The 16658-nt window shown below is 50.0% G+C and overlaps 7 protein-coding genes across 7 annotated transcripts, besides 1 other annotated feature; 2 read left to right on the top strand and 5 right to left on the bottom strand.

Annotated features, from left to right (window-relative positions):
- Positions 1-16658: part of a sequence feature (contig 1.17 1271..347844(-1)) that runs on past both edges of the window.
- ANIA_01237 (recombinase RAD51) lies at positions 168-1605 on the bottom strand (the record flags this gene model as incomplete). Its single annotated transcript, XM_653749.2, has 4 exons — positions 1306-1605; positions 1174-1253; positions 1044-1111; positions 168-979 (listed from the first exon to the last, which is right to left on the bottom strand). The coding sequence occupies exons 1-4, from the start codon at positions 1390-1392 to the stop codon at positions 168-170; spliced, it is 1047 nt and encodes a 348-aa protein (XP_658841.2). The 5' UTR covers positions 1393-1605.
- ANIA_01236 (uncharacterized protein) lies at positions 1935-3821 on the bottom strand (the record flags this gene model as incomplete). Its single annotated transcript, XM_653748.1, has 7 exons — positions 1935-2119; positions 2175-2733; positions 2778-2795; positions 2841-2918; positions 3062-3265; positions 3497-3563; positions 3772-3821. 7 exons carry the CDS (start codon positions 3819-3821, stop codon positions 1935-1937), a joined length of 1161 nt encoding a protein of 386 aa, XP_658840.1.
- On the top strand, positions 4965-6099 carry ANIA_10168 (uncharacterized protein; the record flags this gene model as incomplete). The annotated part of the gene is made up of 4 exons (XM_653747.2): positions 4965-5127; positions 5180-5208; positions 5268-5405; positions 5462-6099. The coding sequence occupies 4 exons, from the start codon at positions 4965-4967 to the stop codon at positions 5831-5833; spliced, it is 702 nt and encodes a 233-aa protein (XP_658839.2). The 3' UTR covers positions 5834-6099.
- ANIA_10173 (uncharacterized protein) lies at positions 6318-8589 on the top strand (the record flags this gene model as incomplete). Its single annotated transcript, XM_050613184.1, has 2 exons — positions 6318-6714; positions 6768-8589. 2 exons carry the CDS (start codon positions 6318-6320, stop codon positions 8498-8500), a joined length of 2130 nt encoding a protein of 709 aa, XP_050469017.1. The 3' UTR covers positions 8501-8589.
- ANIA_01234 (uncharacterized protein) lies at positions 8969-9573 on the bottom strand. The gene is made up of 2 exons (XM_653746.2): positions 9190-9573; positions 8969-9110 (listed from the first exon to the last, which is right to left on the bottom strand). Exons 1-2 carry the CDS (start codon positions 9462-9464, stop codon positions 8984-8986), a joined length of 402 nt encoding a protein of 133 aa, XP_658838.2. The 5' UTR covers positions 9465-9573; the 3' UTR covers positions 8969-8983.
- On the bottom strand, positions 9596-12349 carry ANIA_01233 (uncharacterized protein; the record flags this gene model as incomplete). The annotated part of the gene is made up of 4 exons (XM_653745.2): positions 9596-10163; positions 10236-10726; positions 10887-11581; positions 11636-12349. 4 exons carry the CDS (start codon positions 12347-12349, stop codon positions 9790-9792), a joined length of 2274 nt encoding a protein of 757 aa, XP_658837.1. The 3' UTR covers positions 9596-9789.
- On the bottom strand, positions 13295-15770 carry ANIA_01232 (protein sonC; the record flags this gene model as incomplete). The annotated part of the gene is made up of 6 exons (XM_653744.1): positions 13295-13404; positions 13458-14058; positions 14134-14450; positions 14500-14611; positions 14667-15193; positions 15263-15770. The coding sequence occupies 6 exons, from the start codon at positions 15768-15770 to the stop codon at positions 13295-13297; spliced, it is 2175 nt and encodes a 724-aa protein (XP_658836.1).

Consider the following 16658-nt stretch of genomic DNA (forward strand, 5'->3'; position numbering starts at 1 on the left):
TCAGCTATACTCTGATAACACGGTGTGGCATGTGACCTTATATTACAGAATAGCTAAAGATAAGTGCTGAAAAAATGCGTCAAGTACATCAAGTTGTAAGGATTAATGAATAAATGACTCGTCGCATCATAATCAATAATCATTGTCGGAAACAGCATTGTGCTCTTTCAATCATTCTCTAAATCCTTCGGGCTCGGGTCCCCTATTCCATCCTCGTTGATGGCGAAGAGACAGTCACTCTCCGGAAGGCATGGGCTGTCGTAGATCTTGCAAACTCTGGTCTCGCCTCTCCCCTTCTTCAAGCTCAATCTCGTTGTACTGGCATGCGCGATGATATTACCACCAATCGGCTTCTTGGGGTCAGGATTAAACATAGCACTCGGCCCTCCGTCAACCTGGGCAACAACTTGATTCGTTATAACGACTGCAATGCCGAACTCATCGGCTAGACGTTGCAATGTACGCATAAATTTAGCCAGGTGCGTTTGTCGAGTTGATAGTTCACCGCGGCCGTTGAAGTCAGTTCTGTATAGGGAGGTAGCTGAGTCGACGACCAAGAGAGAGAATCGGGTCTCACACATCATCTGAGAAGCTTGATTGAGCAGTTGCAGTTGGTGATCGGAGTTGTATGCTCGAGCATAAGCCACATTGTCAAGAACCTCCTCGCCTACCAGACCGTAACGCTGCGCAACAGCTAGCAGACGCACCGGGCGAAACGTTCCTTCAGTATCAATATAAAGACACTTTCCTTCGCCGCCACCCATATCGAATGGTAGCTGGCATGTGACGGCAAGGGTATGGCAAATCTGACTCTTTCCCGTCCTAAACTCGCCGAAAATCTCCGTAATTGATCCTGTCTCTATTCCACCTCCCAGAAGCGTATCCAGCTGCTTGGAGCCCGTTGTGATTGAGATAAGTTCGCTTCGTCGAGCATGCATTTCCGTGGCCGTTGTAAACCCCATAGGGACTAATTTCGCCGCTATCGACCGGTATAGGTTAGAGAAAATTACAGAAAAAGAAAGTACTTCTTTGATAGAGCTCACCCTCAACCAGGATTTTAGTGGCTTTCTGTTCGGAGATACCCTTGATTTGTTCAAGTAACCGTTTCGGTCTGTATATATCAGTCATTATCCTCTCAAACACAAGAGCCCTTAATCCGCGCTAGGAACGTACGTATACGCGATCGACTCGACAGTGTGATAACCCGCATCGACAAACAGTTTGATGTCACGACTGGTCAGGCCTGCCATACCCTGGATAGTTTTAGCTGATTGACGCTTACAAAAGTGGCGGCAGTGGTCTTACCTCCAGTGACGAGAGCGGGGTTGGTGCTCCTGGTCCTGGCAGTCCGCTGTCATCGAACTCATTTTGAGTTTCCATGTCTGCAGTCATTTTTGATCAGGTACTGGAGGAAAACGATTGCGGAAACTTCTGAGGTTTTTGAGCATTCAAATTGCGTTGCCACTTCAACAAAGACGCGTCTTTCTCCAGCGCGTTGCTTTTTGGACCTAGCCAGAGGATATTTCTTTCGGAAGTGCCTTCAGTTAGTATTTTGATGAGCCTTGCAGTTTTGCAGTTGATATTGAGATGAGAGCTGGATTCTGCTCTATTGATTTTTGGTTATTCCCTCTTGTGATGCGGAGTTGGGATGGGACGCGTCTTTACCAACACGAAGTCACGTGCATGTATGCGCCGGCTGCTGCCTACGCTTGGGAAACAAAGAGACCGAATCACAATTTGGCCACGGTTTATACTCCATAATTTGCTGGGATAAAAGATACACTAGCCAAACAACATCAACGGTATAAGTACAGGAATCCAGGCTGGATGTTACTGTCACAACTCATATCAGAGGATAACAATATCCTAGATATACATGCATAGCGCAACAATCGCCCGTTCGATCAACGTTTGTATGGCTGAATTCCCTCCTTTTAGTTCGCGGCAACCGGGGTAATGATTCTATCTGCCGATCTCTGGCCAATGCTGCTCTCGGATGACGCTTGATATATTGGTGTAAGTTGGAACATCTCAGGTTGATGTGGCACTGGCGCGATAGTGTCGTCAAAGAGCTTGCTGAATCTGCGTCTGAAATCCTCGGACGAACCTCGACGGCGTCCTGGGTGAATATCAGCGGTATATCTTCCGTCGGCCAGAACACGATCAAAACTTACCGTCGCGCACTGAAGACCGCTTATAACCCACAACGGGTTTCATCCATGAGCTGCGTGAGGTAAACCACCATCGACTAAGCGGCCTTTCATTTTCGGAAGATCTTTGTCCGTAGCGGCCGCCAATGTCGAGCTTTGGGGGCCGGCTAGATCGGAAAGTGTCAATGTGAATGCTCTCAAGTACACTCTCAGCCTGACTTTCTACGCTTCCAGATTTGCGTTGAGGATCGGACGAGTTGATCGATTCAGGCTCACTGATGTGAGGCGTCTGGACACTGCTTGCCGTTGATTTATGCCGGAGTAGCGAACCCAGTATCGAAGACTTCCTTTTCTCCGATATGCTCGCTGGTTTAACAAGGGAATGTCGCTTCATCGTCCAGATACCCTCCACTTCGATTCCTTTCTCCAGTGCTTTGGCGCCAAATGGTATCTCATTTGACTCAGACCCTGCCTCGCCCATCTCAGCGTCTTCTGCTCGCTGATTTGCTTCTTCAGCAGCCTGCTTTCGGATCTTTCGCCTATTGTAGGTGAGAACGCTGAATGAATAGACGAGGACGAGGAGCTTGGTGTGTCAGTAGTGGCATTTGCAGATGGACGTCTTCTTACAAGGAGGAATGCAAGAGCCTGCAGTTTCAGTCAGTACGCACCGATACTAGGGGTGTAACCTACAATGCTCAGCTTCTGCCAGAGCGCCCAGCCTTTCCAGAACCCCATTTCCTCTGGTGAGGCTCCTACTACCCAATGGCACTAAGCGCGATCCGCAGATGCAGTCAAAGGCAAGTTGACAGACTGAGAGAGCGCGACAAGCGTGGATGGCCGGGCTAGGATCTCTCATTACCTGTTTGATCGCACTATGAGGCAGGGTGATAATAAAACAGCGATAGATATACCATGCAGGTATCGAAGCGAATGTAGCTGTGAACGCGGTCCATGATGCAGTCGCTTAAGAGAATCTCCGAGTCGGTGGTCGTAGCCATTGTTGACATTTGTAGCAGGAGCGACCCTGAGGTACGCTTCACGGCAGGGACGGACGTTAGAGTACTACAGCTGTGCTCAGAGCCGGTTGGAACTTGAAAAGCGATAATCGTAGTCACCTATACAAAGCAAGTTAGGGCGTAAAAACAAACGATAATAAAAAAAAAAAAGTGGTTGCCCAACCATACAGCCAGGTTCCCTGTAACGCGACGGTGTAATCCGATGACGCCACCCCAGGGTGGAAGTGTCTCTGCAGAATTGCTTCCCTCAAGGGTCACTTCCATTGCTTAATGCCGTGTAGCGATCGTGGATTACTCGCACGAGTACATCGACAACCCCAGGATTCGTACCGGGCACCAGTCGGCGCTGGCCAAGACCTTAGCAAGGTCACCGACTAGCGGCTGATCTCCCACTCGACTATCCATAACAGATAAGTAAAGTCTAGCTTAGTTTTAATATATCCAACTCCCAACAACAACATTGTTTTCTTCAGATGCTTTGTTCAGATGCTTTGGAAACGGTTGAACGATGTGAAACTGTTCGATCAATTGTGACTACGAAATCGGTTCATCATTACATAATTTAACGGCCAGTAACAGTGTTCATGGCGGAACTAGTATCTTACAAAGTACTCCGACTACCATAGAAGCATGTCATAGCTGAGAGGATGAACATGGTCGTACGTTGCTGGTTTTGCCCGGGGTCGATGAAAGAACTGAGCTGCAGCTACCCTTCCGGCAAAACTAGAGATTGAGAACAGTAAATGTGATCTTGGAGAACAATCTTGTTAGCCTATAGAAAGATTGATTGGGAAGAAACATGTCAGTCATAGATTTAGCAGACCGGCACATAATTAGACCGTCAAAGAGCGGAAGCCTTTCTGGATGCCTTCCCCCATCATCTTAGGAGAAGTTTAGTTGCAGCCCACGAAGTTAAGACTAGTCCTACCTCTATCTCTTCTTTCATGCTTGCCATGAGCCAAAATACGTGCATGTAGAGCAGGACTATTCAAGCCACAAGTAGCGCAGAGCTGCAGTTATTAAGGGTTGCAATTGGAACGTCCCTGACGGGACAGTTCTGGAAGCCTAGGCTCGGGAACATGATAGATTCAGAACAGAGATAGAAAATTCAGGAGTCACCGGAGCGCTAGCCGTGAGCCACAGTGGATATATCTGCGACGTTAAGTGTTGATGGGCGCTAAAACGCAAGATAGCTTTGAGCACTGACAACTTGACGGGCAGGCATGGGGGGGGTTCAACATATGTTGACACACTCCTGGCTATGGCCGCTCTGGCCGCTCAGCTGCCTGTGGCGATGGAACAACTCTCGGAGGTCTTACACAGGGAAACGCATCGAGCGTTCGTGGAAGTGCTCAAGATAGTAATTCCATAGGGCTGGAGGTCGATATCAATAAGTCTGTATAAGACTGGTAGGGTGGATATCCGGGGTTGGGCGATCCGGAGCCTGGAAAAATCTGAACAGTGATAAAACTTAGGTAATATTTGCATAGTAGGTTACTTCACGAGGCCTCTCAAAAGAATAACGTAGTCTTCAATTCTGGGCCAGTTGGTGTTCAAACTCTAAGCGCATTGTGACCTCCGCAATCTCCAAGAAACTATGACGTTGCCGTCGGGCACTACAATTCCAGCGCGATCTTCATAAATTGTCCCGCCGGCCCCAGACAACCGATCATGTGAGGTACATAACGTGGTTCTCTATACAAGAATATTCCCCGTTCGTCGTCTTACCACTCCCCCTGAACCTTCATCATCGGTCCATATTATCTTACCAAACTTTGGTATCCATAAATTGGTCCAAATGGCTCCGTTTCTCAACTTTCTGGGGAAGAGGTCAGCCGACCCTAGTAGCGGGGAAGCCGAGACTCAGCCCGATACTCGGCTCTCTGACGATAGCCACCGTTCAACCCCATTGAGCCTCAGAAAGAGTCAGGAAAACGAGACTCCCGAATATAAATTGAGTGGTACGTCCTCTAGCTCCAACAGCAAAGACTCCTTCTAACGAGTATGGATTAGTCGTCGATTGCAATGGCGATTATCTCCCCGTACGTTTAACCCAACCGCCGCGGTTCGGTCAAAGAATGCGCGAACTAACACTATGCAGCCATCACCACCGGAGAGAGAAAGCTTCTGGCGCAGATATTCAGGAAAGAAATCATCGTCAAACCACCGCAACCTAGTCGATGAGAATGAACCGTTCTCGATTTCCCGTGAGTCTTTCGATTCTTATCGCCGCTCTTTTGTAAGTCCATTGCCCGCCTATCTTCCAGATTACGTCCAAGAACTCATCGAATGCAGGACATCTCCGCGCGTTCGCCTATAGTTTACCCAGATAACATGCCCTCCCGGACATCCCTCGACTCGCGCTTCTCCCGCATAACCTCAACATCTGGCTACAGCGGACAACGGCCCACGCCAACCATGGAGGAAGATCAGTTCGAAGATGTCGGGCTCAACGACGACGACACCGAGTCCAAACCAAGGAGAAAGGGCATTTTCTCACGCTTTGGCGACTTGTCGGGTGACGCACAGACAGGGGGGCCTAAGCCATCGTCACATCTCGGCTTTCACATTCCGGGCCGGAAGAAGTCTACCCAGGCGCCGCCCAGCTCAGAGATGCGCGCGATGAAATCGCCATATGCGCCTGAGGTAACAGAAGTGCGTGAGTGAGTGAGCGCTGCCATGTCTGAAGGTTCATTGTGGGCTCTATCTGAACGCTTTTTGTATGATTCGATGAAACTGGTTTTGAAGGTGGCGTTTTGGGGTTCTTATGCATCTTCCACCTACCCGATATATGCATTGGGTTGCTTCATCTTGGATGGTCCGCACTAATCATAATGTTTGTTGGACAATTACTCACTACCATTCACTTCATCATCGGTTTCAATAAGAATACTCCTGAGCATATCGCATTATCATATCATTTGGACCGTTCATACGTCTTGGCTATTGTGCATAAATCATAATCTTATCGCGGCACAAACACTGCAAACAGCACTAGCAACTTTGACCGCCCACGGTAGAGACCGGCAGAAAAAAAAAAGTCGGATAGTTTAGCCAAGCCCCAGAACGAGTATTATCAGCGGCGCGATACCTTTTCTCCCTGAAGGACCCCTTTCCCCAACTTAGACAGACCTTGGAGCCACACTTCGCAATGGTCGGAGTCAAACGCCGCGTCGACACCGGCGACGATCGCAAAGGGAAGCGGACGAAGACGAAGACCGCCGTCTCGACCAAGGGCAAGTCCGCGCCGGTGAAAGCACAAAAGGGCTCGAAGAGCGCTACGAATGGCAAGGATGTGAAGGGTAGCAAGAAGGATAAGAAGGCTCTGAAGAAGAAGGCTGTGGAGGAAGAAGAGGACGACGAAATTTCTGAAGATGATTTTGATGTCGACGATATCGAGGACTCGGAGATTGAGGATGTGGAAGACGATGTCGATATGGATGATGTCGATGTGGAGGACGATGAGGATGAGAGTGATGAGAATAAGGAAGAATACAAGGATAAGAAGAAGGTGAACTCCAAGGCTCAGGAGGATGAGGAGGCGAAAAGTATGTTCTATCCCACCAGCACCGTCAGGAATCCTACTAATATATATGTCTAGAAACATCTTCCCGCGAATCGCATATCAAACAGAAAGCCCTCCTGCAAGAGCGCAAAGCCGCAAAACCCAACGCCGACCAGATTGCGAGATCAAAGAAGTTATGGGAGCGCTTGCGCCGAAAGTCGCACGTCCCCCTAAAAGAGAGAAAAAAGCTCATTGCGGAGCTGTTCGATATTATAACGGGCCGAGTGAAGGACTTTGTCTTCAAGCACGACTCTGTCCGTGTCATCCAGACGGCGCTGAAATACGCCAACGTTGAGCAGAGGAAGCAGATTGCGCACGAGCTAAAGGGTAGCTATGTTGAGTTGGCACAGAGCAAATACGCCAAATTCCTGATTGGCAAGCTAATTGTGCACGGTGACTCCGAGATCCGGGATTTGATCATCGCTGAGTTTTACGGCAAAGTCAAGCGGTTGATTCGGCACCCGGAGGGATCGTGGATTCTTGACGATATTTACCGGACCGTAGCGACGCAAGAACAACAGGCGAACCTGCTTAGGGAGTGGTACGGCGCCGAGTTCGCCATCTTCAGGGACAACAATACAAAAGACAAAAAACCCACTGCGGACCTTTCCAAGATTCTAGAAGAAGACCCAGCCAAGCGTTCACCTATCATGCACTTCCTCCTCGAACTCATAAACCAGCTTATTCAAAAGAAGACAACAGGATTCACAATGCTTCACGATGCCATGCTGCAATACTTCTTAAATGTGAAACCAGGCACCTCGGATGCCACGGAATTCATCGAGCTGATTAAGGGTGACGAGGAAGGCGACCTTGTTAAAAATCTAGCTTTCACCAAATCCGGCGCTCATCTCATGTGCCTCGCTCTCGCTTATTCTACCGCAAAGGACCGTAAACACCTCACCCGCTTTTACAAGGACACCATTAAGATGATGGCCGGTGATCTGCATGGGCACCTCGTCCTTCTCGCCGCCTACGAAGTCATCGACGACACAAAGCTCACGGCGAAACTCATCTTCCCCGAACTCCTAAACCAGAATATCGCTGATGAGGAAGCTCGCAACGAGGAACTCCTCTACCAGTCCACAGACCTGACAGCACGCATTCCGATCTTATACCCCTTCGCCAGTGATCCTAACAACACGAACACCAAGAGATTAAAATGGCTCCTCCCAGAGCAAGACTTTGCCATCCTCGATGAAATTCGCTCTATTCGCAAAGAGACCTCAAAAAAGGACCCTGCCGTCCGCCGCATGGAGCTCATCAAAGCAGCCTCCCCGACCCTCCTTGATCTCATCACCGCCCGCGCAGAGTCACTCCTCACCACAAGTTTCGGGTGCCAATTCCTCTCGGAAGTGCTCTTCGACGCCGATGATAGCGATGGAAAGAAACACACGGCTCTATCTGCTGTCGCAACTGCCGCGAAATCCCGCTCTGACACGAAGGACTCACCGTTTGTCGGCCGAATGCTGAAATCGCTTGTTCAGGGTGGACGGTTCAATGTGACGGAGAAGAAGGTTGAGAAGGTCAGCCCGCCACTAGGCTTTGATGCGCTATTTTATGAGCAGATCAGTGATGAGATTATGGCGTGGGCGACAGGGTCGAATGTTTACGTTATTGTTGCGTTGGTGGAGAGCGAGGACTTTGAGAAGAAGAATGAGCTTATCAAGGCGCTGAAGAAGGGGAAGAAGGACCTTGAGACTGCAGCGAAGGGAGAGAAGGGGCCTACTGCCAGTGGAGCCAAGTTATTGTTGGAGAAGATTGCGTAGGATGGGGTACCATTTATTTTTGATCATCTATTATTTCCCCTTATTGTAGTACAGAAAAGCATACCTTTTATCCATACTGTCTAGATACGGAATATCTTATGTGAATATTAGGGCCATCATTTCGCCAAGTCGTTTTTACGGCCTAGCTATACATGCTGACAGTTTTCTCCCTTTTTAGACATGAAACTATATATATGTGACAAAAATTTAGGAAGTCTATCAGAGATTCAACAGACCAAACGGGGTATATTAGTCAACGAACCTATCCACAGCCAACCCATTTCAAATCCGGCCAGTCGCAGAAAGAAACTATACAAACATCAGTAGCCATCCAGTCAAGTTTCCAGTTCCTCTCATACCACAGTCGTTCCATGCCATGCCGTGCCATACTATACGTAAGCATCATAACATACACTCGTCCACATTCATAGGAGCTCGAGAAATGAGGATAAAAACTGCAAAAAAAAAGTACCCCGATCAGAGTCAGAGACCTCCCGGACCTGAACTGGATCCTCCATCAGGCGGGGAAGTCTGCTCCAAGACAACAGCATAGAACTTGCCCGTCACCCCTAGCGTCGGATCATTATACGGTCCTGCCGCTACAATCGCCCTATGATATGGCATCAGCCACCAGCTCAGAAACGAATAACCAGAAAGAACTAAGAAAAAAAAAGGATATGAGTGCATACCACCCCTTATACTTGGGCCCATTGAATATCTCCGTAAAAGCGCTGATGACCCTAAGCGGCAAATTGAGCAAGGACCCAACCCCCAAACCCTCAGGTAACGAGCCCGGGCCTTGAACAGGCAGTCCGAGCTTATTGATGGGGATGTATTGAAATTGTTGTGCGCTTTGTTGGACTTGGTAGGGGAGGCCCTGTGGGCTCGGAGTGAGGGGGTTGGTGGGGGATTGCGGGTGTTGGATGGGGGTTTCTTGAAAGATGAGGAGGCGGCGGTTGGTCATTATTCTGCCTGCTTCTGTGTTCGCTCTCTTCCTTGGGTAGATACAAATCTGTCCGTGGAGAAATGGGGTTTGGAATAAAGGTAGTTATCTAAGTGGAGTGATAAGACGCTGTAGATCGAGGCGATGATATGATTGGGTTTACTCGAAAAGACAAATCGCGTACCAGCCACGCGGCAACACGTGCTGTGCTAATCCCTAATCTCTTGCAGTTACTGTAAAAAATCTAATAAATACTCTCATATATCTCTTCCTCAAATAAATAGACTATATATATGGGTATCACAAAAATCACCACCATTAATTATAGATAAGGAAATTCCGTCGATCAATCAAGCTCGCCATCAAGCACGCGCCTCGCGGCCTCTAACCGTCGCCTGAGTAGCTTCGCTTGCTTCTCGTCATAGTCCGGTGACGTCGTAAGTTCCTGCAAGTTCATGCAAACGTCGCCTAGACTTTTGAACAGCTGTTCGAGCAACCGAGTGTCGTCTTCATTAATACCTAGGTGGCTGTTCGTGGAGTTTGGATGTGGGCTTGCTGCCGCACGCACTGTCGAGACAAGCGACGAGGCAAGCGACGTTGGTGTTGCGGAGCCGGTTGCTGCAGAGTCAGGACGCTGTGAGGCGACCGATTCGACTGCGAGCGATTTGCGAGGGTTGCGTTCTGGTTCAGGGTCGATGTCTGTTTGTTCATCCTCGGGTTCTACGTAGCGGTGTTTGAGTTCTAGGGTTATTAGTTTTTGGTGGTCAGAAATAGTGAGAGTAAAAAGCGTACCATCATTAAATTTCCGGTCCCAGTACAGAACACTTTCGATGTCGTCCCTGCCTTCCGCGGCTGTTGCAAAGGTTGCGATCGTGGATATAGAGTTGTTGCTGTTGGACCTGGAATGCTTTATAGAACGCATAGAGCGGCGCTTGTTGATTGGCCGGGTGGTCTCAACTGACGTTTCCGACGCATTGCTTTGCCGACGGAGTCGCGTCTGTGTGTAATTGCCCAATGCGCTATGCAGAATAAAGTGCTCGTAGTCAAAAGCGTCCTCACGTTCTTCGTGCGGAGTATCGTCAACCGCTGGAAGCGACTCCAGCTCGCCATCAGCGAGGTCATCATCCAGAGGTTCTCGTAGAATCTCCTCTAACGCCTCACGGTCGATGTCCTCCTCTGCATCTTCGTAGAGGCTTTCCGCGGTCGAGTGATCGCTCTCATGGTCGGTTAGTTCAAAGGCTGCAACGATAGCGCCGTCCGACGACTGCAGAGCCTCGGAAGGCCTACTCCTCCGGGACAAGGACAGTCGAATCGGTATTGCTACTTGACGTCTGCCCGCTGCCGCTGGAATGGCTGTTGATGGGGGAGTTCATGTATTGGTCATATTCTGAGCTCAAATGTAGAGGACTGCGGCGTGCAGTGTGCTCAAGAGGATTGGCGTACCAATGGTTTGCGGCTGTCAAAGGGCTGGGCGTGCGCAAACTCTGTAGGCTGCGGCGCCGCAGACCATCCTCCTGTGCCTTCACCTTCAGAGTCGAGATCTTGATGTGAAGCCCTTTCATCTGATCCTGCAGGTCGCGCACCTGGAGCTGGGATTGGGAGCGAGAAGGGGGGTCATGAACTGGATAAGCAGTATTGAATTCTTCCATATTCGAGATTTTCGCCTCCTCTTCCTCTACTCCTTCAATCGAAGGCGAATTAGAGGATGCGCGTTCCTTCACAGATGGAACTAAGTGATTCTGCTGTATAGACGAGACCGACGCGCGGTGAGTAAGATACGCCCGAGTGGGCGCGTAATGAAAAGAGCGCTCATCATTATGGAAGTCGGAGCTCGTGCTAGAGCCCATCGCGCTCACAGATCGGGACATAGTCTTCCCAACATCCCGTGGGTTGGACGGCAGGTTGGTCTCGCTATAAACTCGCGAATGCCTATTGTTACTTGTAACCTGCGACTTATATGTCTGTCGTGGCCGGAGATTGGAGGACCTGCGGTCAGCTGCGCGGTGAATCGACTGGTACAAGCCACCAACGGGCTGTCCTAGACCAGGCGAGGGAGCGGAAGGCACCGGTGAGGATGAAAGCGACGGAGTAGTTGAGCGCATTGTGGAGCGAGCTCGTGTTAAGTTTCCCTCCATAAGCTGCAAAAGTTAGCTTTCGCACGCAGAGGCGAATCCAGGTAGCAAGCAACATACCGACAATCGTCTCTTCGCGTTCTCTAAAATCCGCTCTGCCTCACTCTCCAAAATGATCGCGGACAAGTCCTCGTCCGGATCGTCTTTCTCATTGGCCGCCGGCGCGTTTGAGGTCGACTGTGCACTGTTTGACGGCGCAGGGGCTGCGCGGCGGTCTTCTCTCGATCCACGAATCTCTTTTGCAGACACGTAGTCTGCGCGCGCTTTTGTCTCATCCCATGACGAAGTCTCACTCGCTCCGCTGATCGTCGAGCTTGACGAGCTGCTGTGCGCTCGGGATTCAGCACCTTCGAAATCGCCTTTCTCGCGCATCGATACTGGCGAGTCCAAAACGCGACTATGTCGTTCCACCGCCGAGCCTTGTGAATTCCTTCCAGACCGATAGGGCGACGTGGTATCCTCTTCCCCTATGGCTGATAAGCGACGACTGGAAGCATCGTGAAGGCCTTCGTTCATCCACGTGTGCCGCGGAAAGGCCTGTTTATGGGTCCGTGGCGCGCTAGTCCTCGTTGGGTCCAGGTTGTTGTACCCGTTCGCGTGGTTTGTTCGACTTTCGTAGAAGGACTGAAGGTGGGATAGCGAGGGCAGATTGAACGGCGGGGACGGAGTGGAATTTTCGCGCTCGGTGTCATCGAAGGGAAGGATCATGTCCGGATTGGACAGGGTCGGCGACGGGGGGATGGCCGGTGGAGGGTGTTGGTGTGCCGAAACCATGGTGGTTGACCTGTCGATTCTATCCAGGTCGAGAATTGTCCTTGAAGCAGCACGAGGGACAGCTCATCTGCTCGTGATTTGATGTACTCAGAGTAAACAGAGGCCGCGATCGTTCCCCCTTTTTGCTGCTCTAGGCGTTGGCCATCTGCAAGTGCTGCGTCTAGAATGCGGTCTATCTGTTCGTTTTGAGAGAGAAATTGATGCTGCAGGGGATGAGCTGCAAGGATTGCGCTTGAGGAAACGAAGGTCTGAAAGACTGAGACAAGATGATAATAAAAAGAAAAGACAATAAAAGAGTGACGGCGGTGCCCACTACTACGGGACGGAAATTGCGATAATAATAATATATGTGATAATACAAGCCTCTGTAGCTGCCGCGGCCAGATTATTGTAATATTAGCATTGTGACGAGACCGCAAGATTAAAGATTTTCCTCAGGCGCTGGCTATACTCCTGATGGCCGCAACGGGCCCTCAAAGAGGGAAAGGCCGGGGCCCTATAGTAGGGGAGCTCTTGCCTGCTTCTGGCCTCGCGCTGCTGATCGTTATATCACACGCCATAGAGTCGCAACCTCGCCGTTGCTCCGCCGAAGTTATCCCTAGCCGGTGCAGTATGCACTACTATGATTACTCTATAAAGCCCATCCACGTGAAATGTGTTTATATTACCATAGTCATAGCCGCTCATAGTGACATAGTCATCTACAGACGGTGAGGCTCAATTTACTCCGTCTGCCTACCAGAACCCCTACAAAGCTGACTTTTTCGTCCTTTTTTTTTTTCTTGCCTTTCTTTTCGCCTTTCTTTCCCTGTATCCGATCCCCACCATTAATAAACGTACAAGTTATTAGAAAGTTAAAAGATAAAAGAGAGATACAAGGTACAGTCCGAATGTTGCAGGCAGAACAGAACGCCCGCTGAGCATACTTCACACAACTGTTGCCATTCACGCATAGACATTTGCAGGCGGCAGCAGTTTCGCTCCATAACGGAGGTCGAACGATCGAGAATCAGTAGGATCGAACCCTGCGGCCTGACGCTGTTCTAGGTATAGTGCTGAAGGCTGGTTAGTATCAAGCAGATCACGAGAAGGACGTAGAAAGGCTTACGGGTAATCTTGATCATGTCAAACCAACGGATGGCGTTCTCGTCACTGCCCTCCACAGCTTTGAGAATCCCGCTGTCCGGCAGTGGGTTCGCCTTGGGTGGCAGACTCCGCATCTTCAACAACATATGCAGGATATCCGAGAAACGGTCGCCTTGCGCCGCATAATACTGCGGCCGCTTGTCAAGCGGCCACCGCTGCGAAAAGTTCTCGTCATCCCAGGATCGGAACAGCCAGCATGTTCTCTCGACGCAGTTCAGGAGGATCAGAGAGACTAGGAAAGTCTCAAACCAGCCGCTTTGCTGGCGCTGAAGGAGCCTCCTTTCCAGGTCATTCATCACCGATTTGCTTAGCGCCGCTGCACGCTTCTCTGTCGCAGAGCGCAACTGGCCGCACAACAGTGCGTACGACTCGGCGTTCGTGATTTCATCTATGGGAATACGCCCGTCATCTGTAGGCTGCGCAAAGGAGTTGTATGAGGCGGGCGGTAAGGTCGGGTTGCTGAAAGTCTTCCAGTGTAGATCGGCGTCAACCAGAATATGTGTGGCTACCCACAACTCTAACACTCGCTCTAATAACAAATCCTGAAAACTATCAGATGGATTCTGCAAAATACGTGGCCGTCATACCTTCTTCTGCTGTGCTAACTCCGCCGCTAGCATTAGGGTAGGCCGCATGACGTCGGAGGCCTCGCGCTCGTAGAAGAATGGGCCAGCCTTCTTGATGTACATCTCGATTTTTCCCGGGACGTCATCCATGTCATTGTCCAGCAGATAAATCTCTTGGAGTGGCCCCTGGAATTGCGTCTCGTCCCCAAGCCCCTGGAGCTGGGGATCAAGTGTGGAAGCCGATGGCTTATGGCCCTGCTGTCCAGCAAGCGTAACAAAAACCATGCTCTCCTCGAAATGTGTGACCTCAATACGACCGGCGAAGATCTCGAATTTGACCTGGTTTCGAATACTGCTAACATCGTGGAAAGCTAACGTCGCATGCAGATCTAAGAATCGGTCAGTTTGTTCACAATTCGGCTAGCCTAGCACACATACTAGCATGATACAGCTCGAACTCGTCCGCTATTCGCGTGCGAATACACGGATGCTTCCACAGACGCGCGCTCTCAACGCTAGCGCAGGTAGTGCATGGGCTGTCGCCGGAACACTAAACATGTCAGTAGACTTGAAATGGAAAGTCAGCTCCGGCTATAGTTACATACAGGTTTTTTGAGCATACGGCAGCGTATACACGCGCCTCTCTTCCTCACTTCCTGAACCTCCCGGCGTCTGGCTGCGGAGAATCGGCCGCGAACTTTGGGCTTAGCTGGCTTGGTTGAATTGCCGAACTCGTTGACAAAGCCCTTAGCCTGAGTGTTCGGGTTCATTGCGATGGGGCGAGGAAAGGAGGCAGCGCGTTGGGTCGCTGCTGTCAGGGTCGGATCATGCTCCTGGAGGCTGTCGAACAGCAATTGTTCCTGAGTCGAAAGCTGTTGGTTCCATGCAGAACTCATCTTAGACAAACCGTCAGAAAGTCCAGAGCTAGGATCATGATCCAACGGGAGGCCGTGAGGTACCATTTCACTAGCAGATGCGGCGATCATGGACAGCTGCGACTGCCGAGAAGTGGCGGTTGGGTCGGGAGTCAATGAAGTCTCCGGTAAAGGCGGCGAGGCCGACGAAGGATCAAGCGAACCGGTAGGAGGAAGCGAAGGGATTGTGGTCGCGTCTGTAGGCGATTTGGGGGAAACTGCGAGTAGATGATTCCATCCATTAGTGGGTTGAGCGTGTAAAAACACTAGCTAGAACCAACTCTTACCCGGAATCTTAACATCCTCATCCATTTGGTCAGATTGAGTAGGATGGCCCTGAAAACCCTCCGCTTCGAGCGCAGGATCAACAACAACAGTCTTTCCCCCAACAGTGACGGACTGGGGAAATGCAGGAGTCCCCCGCTTTGTCTGGTCAGAAGCACCCACCTGTCGCGACGCTTCGGCCAGCACATTTAGTCCGTCAAAATTCTGGCGCGTTGTAAACGAAACCTCGCCAGATTTCCCTTTATTTTGCCCTGCAGAATTCGAGTCCTTATTCTGATCACCATCCGCAAGGTCGGGAAGTTCGTGGAGTCGCAACAAGACGCGTTGTCGGTCCCGCAACGGGATCGCGGTGCATTTCTTTACCAGATGATTGGTGAGGCTGTCGATGCGGCCTTTGGGAAACTTCTCGCCACATGCCTTGCACGTATGCTGATAGCGATTACTGGCATCTTCAAGCTTTTGACCTCGAATAAAGAACTCGAGGATGAGTTGGTTGGGTTTGCGACCCATGACGAGATCGCGTGGCAGAATATATGAAGGCGGCGCGAAAGAATTCGAGACCACTCACGGCCTGGAACTTATGAAGTAGAACTCGGACAGTATTTGTATAGACGTAGATTTATCGCTCCGCAGACTCAACCCAGTAAATCGAATATCGTAAAGCAGTGACGCACACAAGAACAGATGGTGGATGGCAAAAAAAGTGCGGGCGGTGCGGTATTGGAGAGGCAAAGGCCGCCACCAAATTGGCGAAGCCTTAAAAGGCAGGGAATCAGCAATGCAGTAGACAATGATAGCTAGGACTGATGGCAATAATAGCCAACAGACGATACAAAGCTTGTGAAGTCGAAGGGGGATGAAGATTGAAGAAGCGTTGGATGGCAGGCAGAATCGGAAGTGGTGGGCAGAATGTGACCGATTTTCGACCTCTAACGACTAAATCTCGCAAGAGCGGTCTGTGTGACCTTCACCGCAGCATGGCGGTGATGAGATCGGTGACGAGAAAAGGAAAATACTCCAGCTGATGAAAGACGGAGAGATGATGTTGTCAAGTCCGAGAACGCCTGAGGAAGGAACAATGCGCTTCCAGTTTGGACTGGAAAGAAAAGTTTCCTTTCTGCACACAAAATTCATACACAAACACTACACAGCAGATTATTCCTTCCTTGATTTCTACCCAGTGACCGCTCTTTCTTGCTAGGTTATAACGCCTTCACTCGCTAGTTTTCAGCAACGTTCGAATTTTATGCAGAAAAAAAATAAAAATAAAATAAACTAAAATAGATAATCAAATATCATCTTTAACACTTCCTATGTGCCTAATGAAATAACTTTCATTACGAACGCGCTAGAAAAATGTATACCTTACAGGAGAGCTGTGGGAATACTACACTTACC

The sequence above is a fragment of the Aspergillus nidulans genome, chromosome VIII (assembly GCF_000011425.1).
Source record: "Aspergillus nidulans FGSC A4 chromosome VIII".
NCBI classification, from domain to species: Eukaryota; Fungi; Ascomycota; class Eurotiomycetes; order Eurotiales; family Aspergillaceae; genus Aspergillus; species Aspergillus nidulans.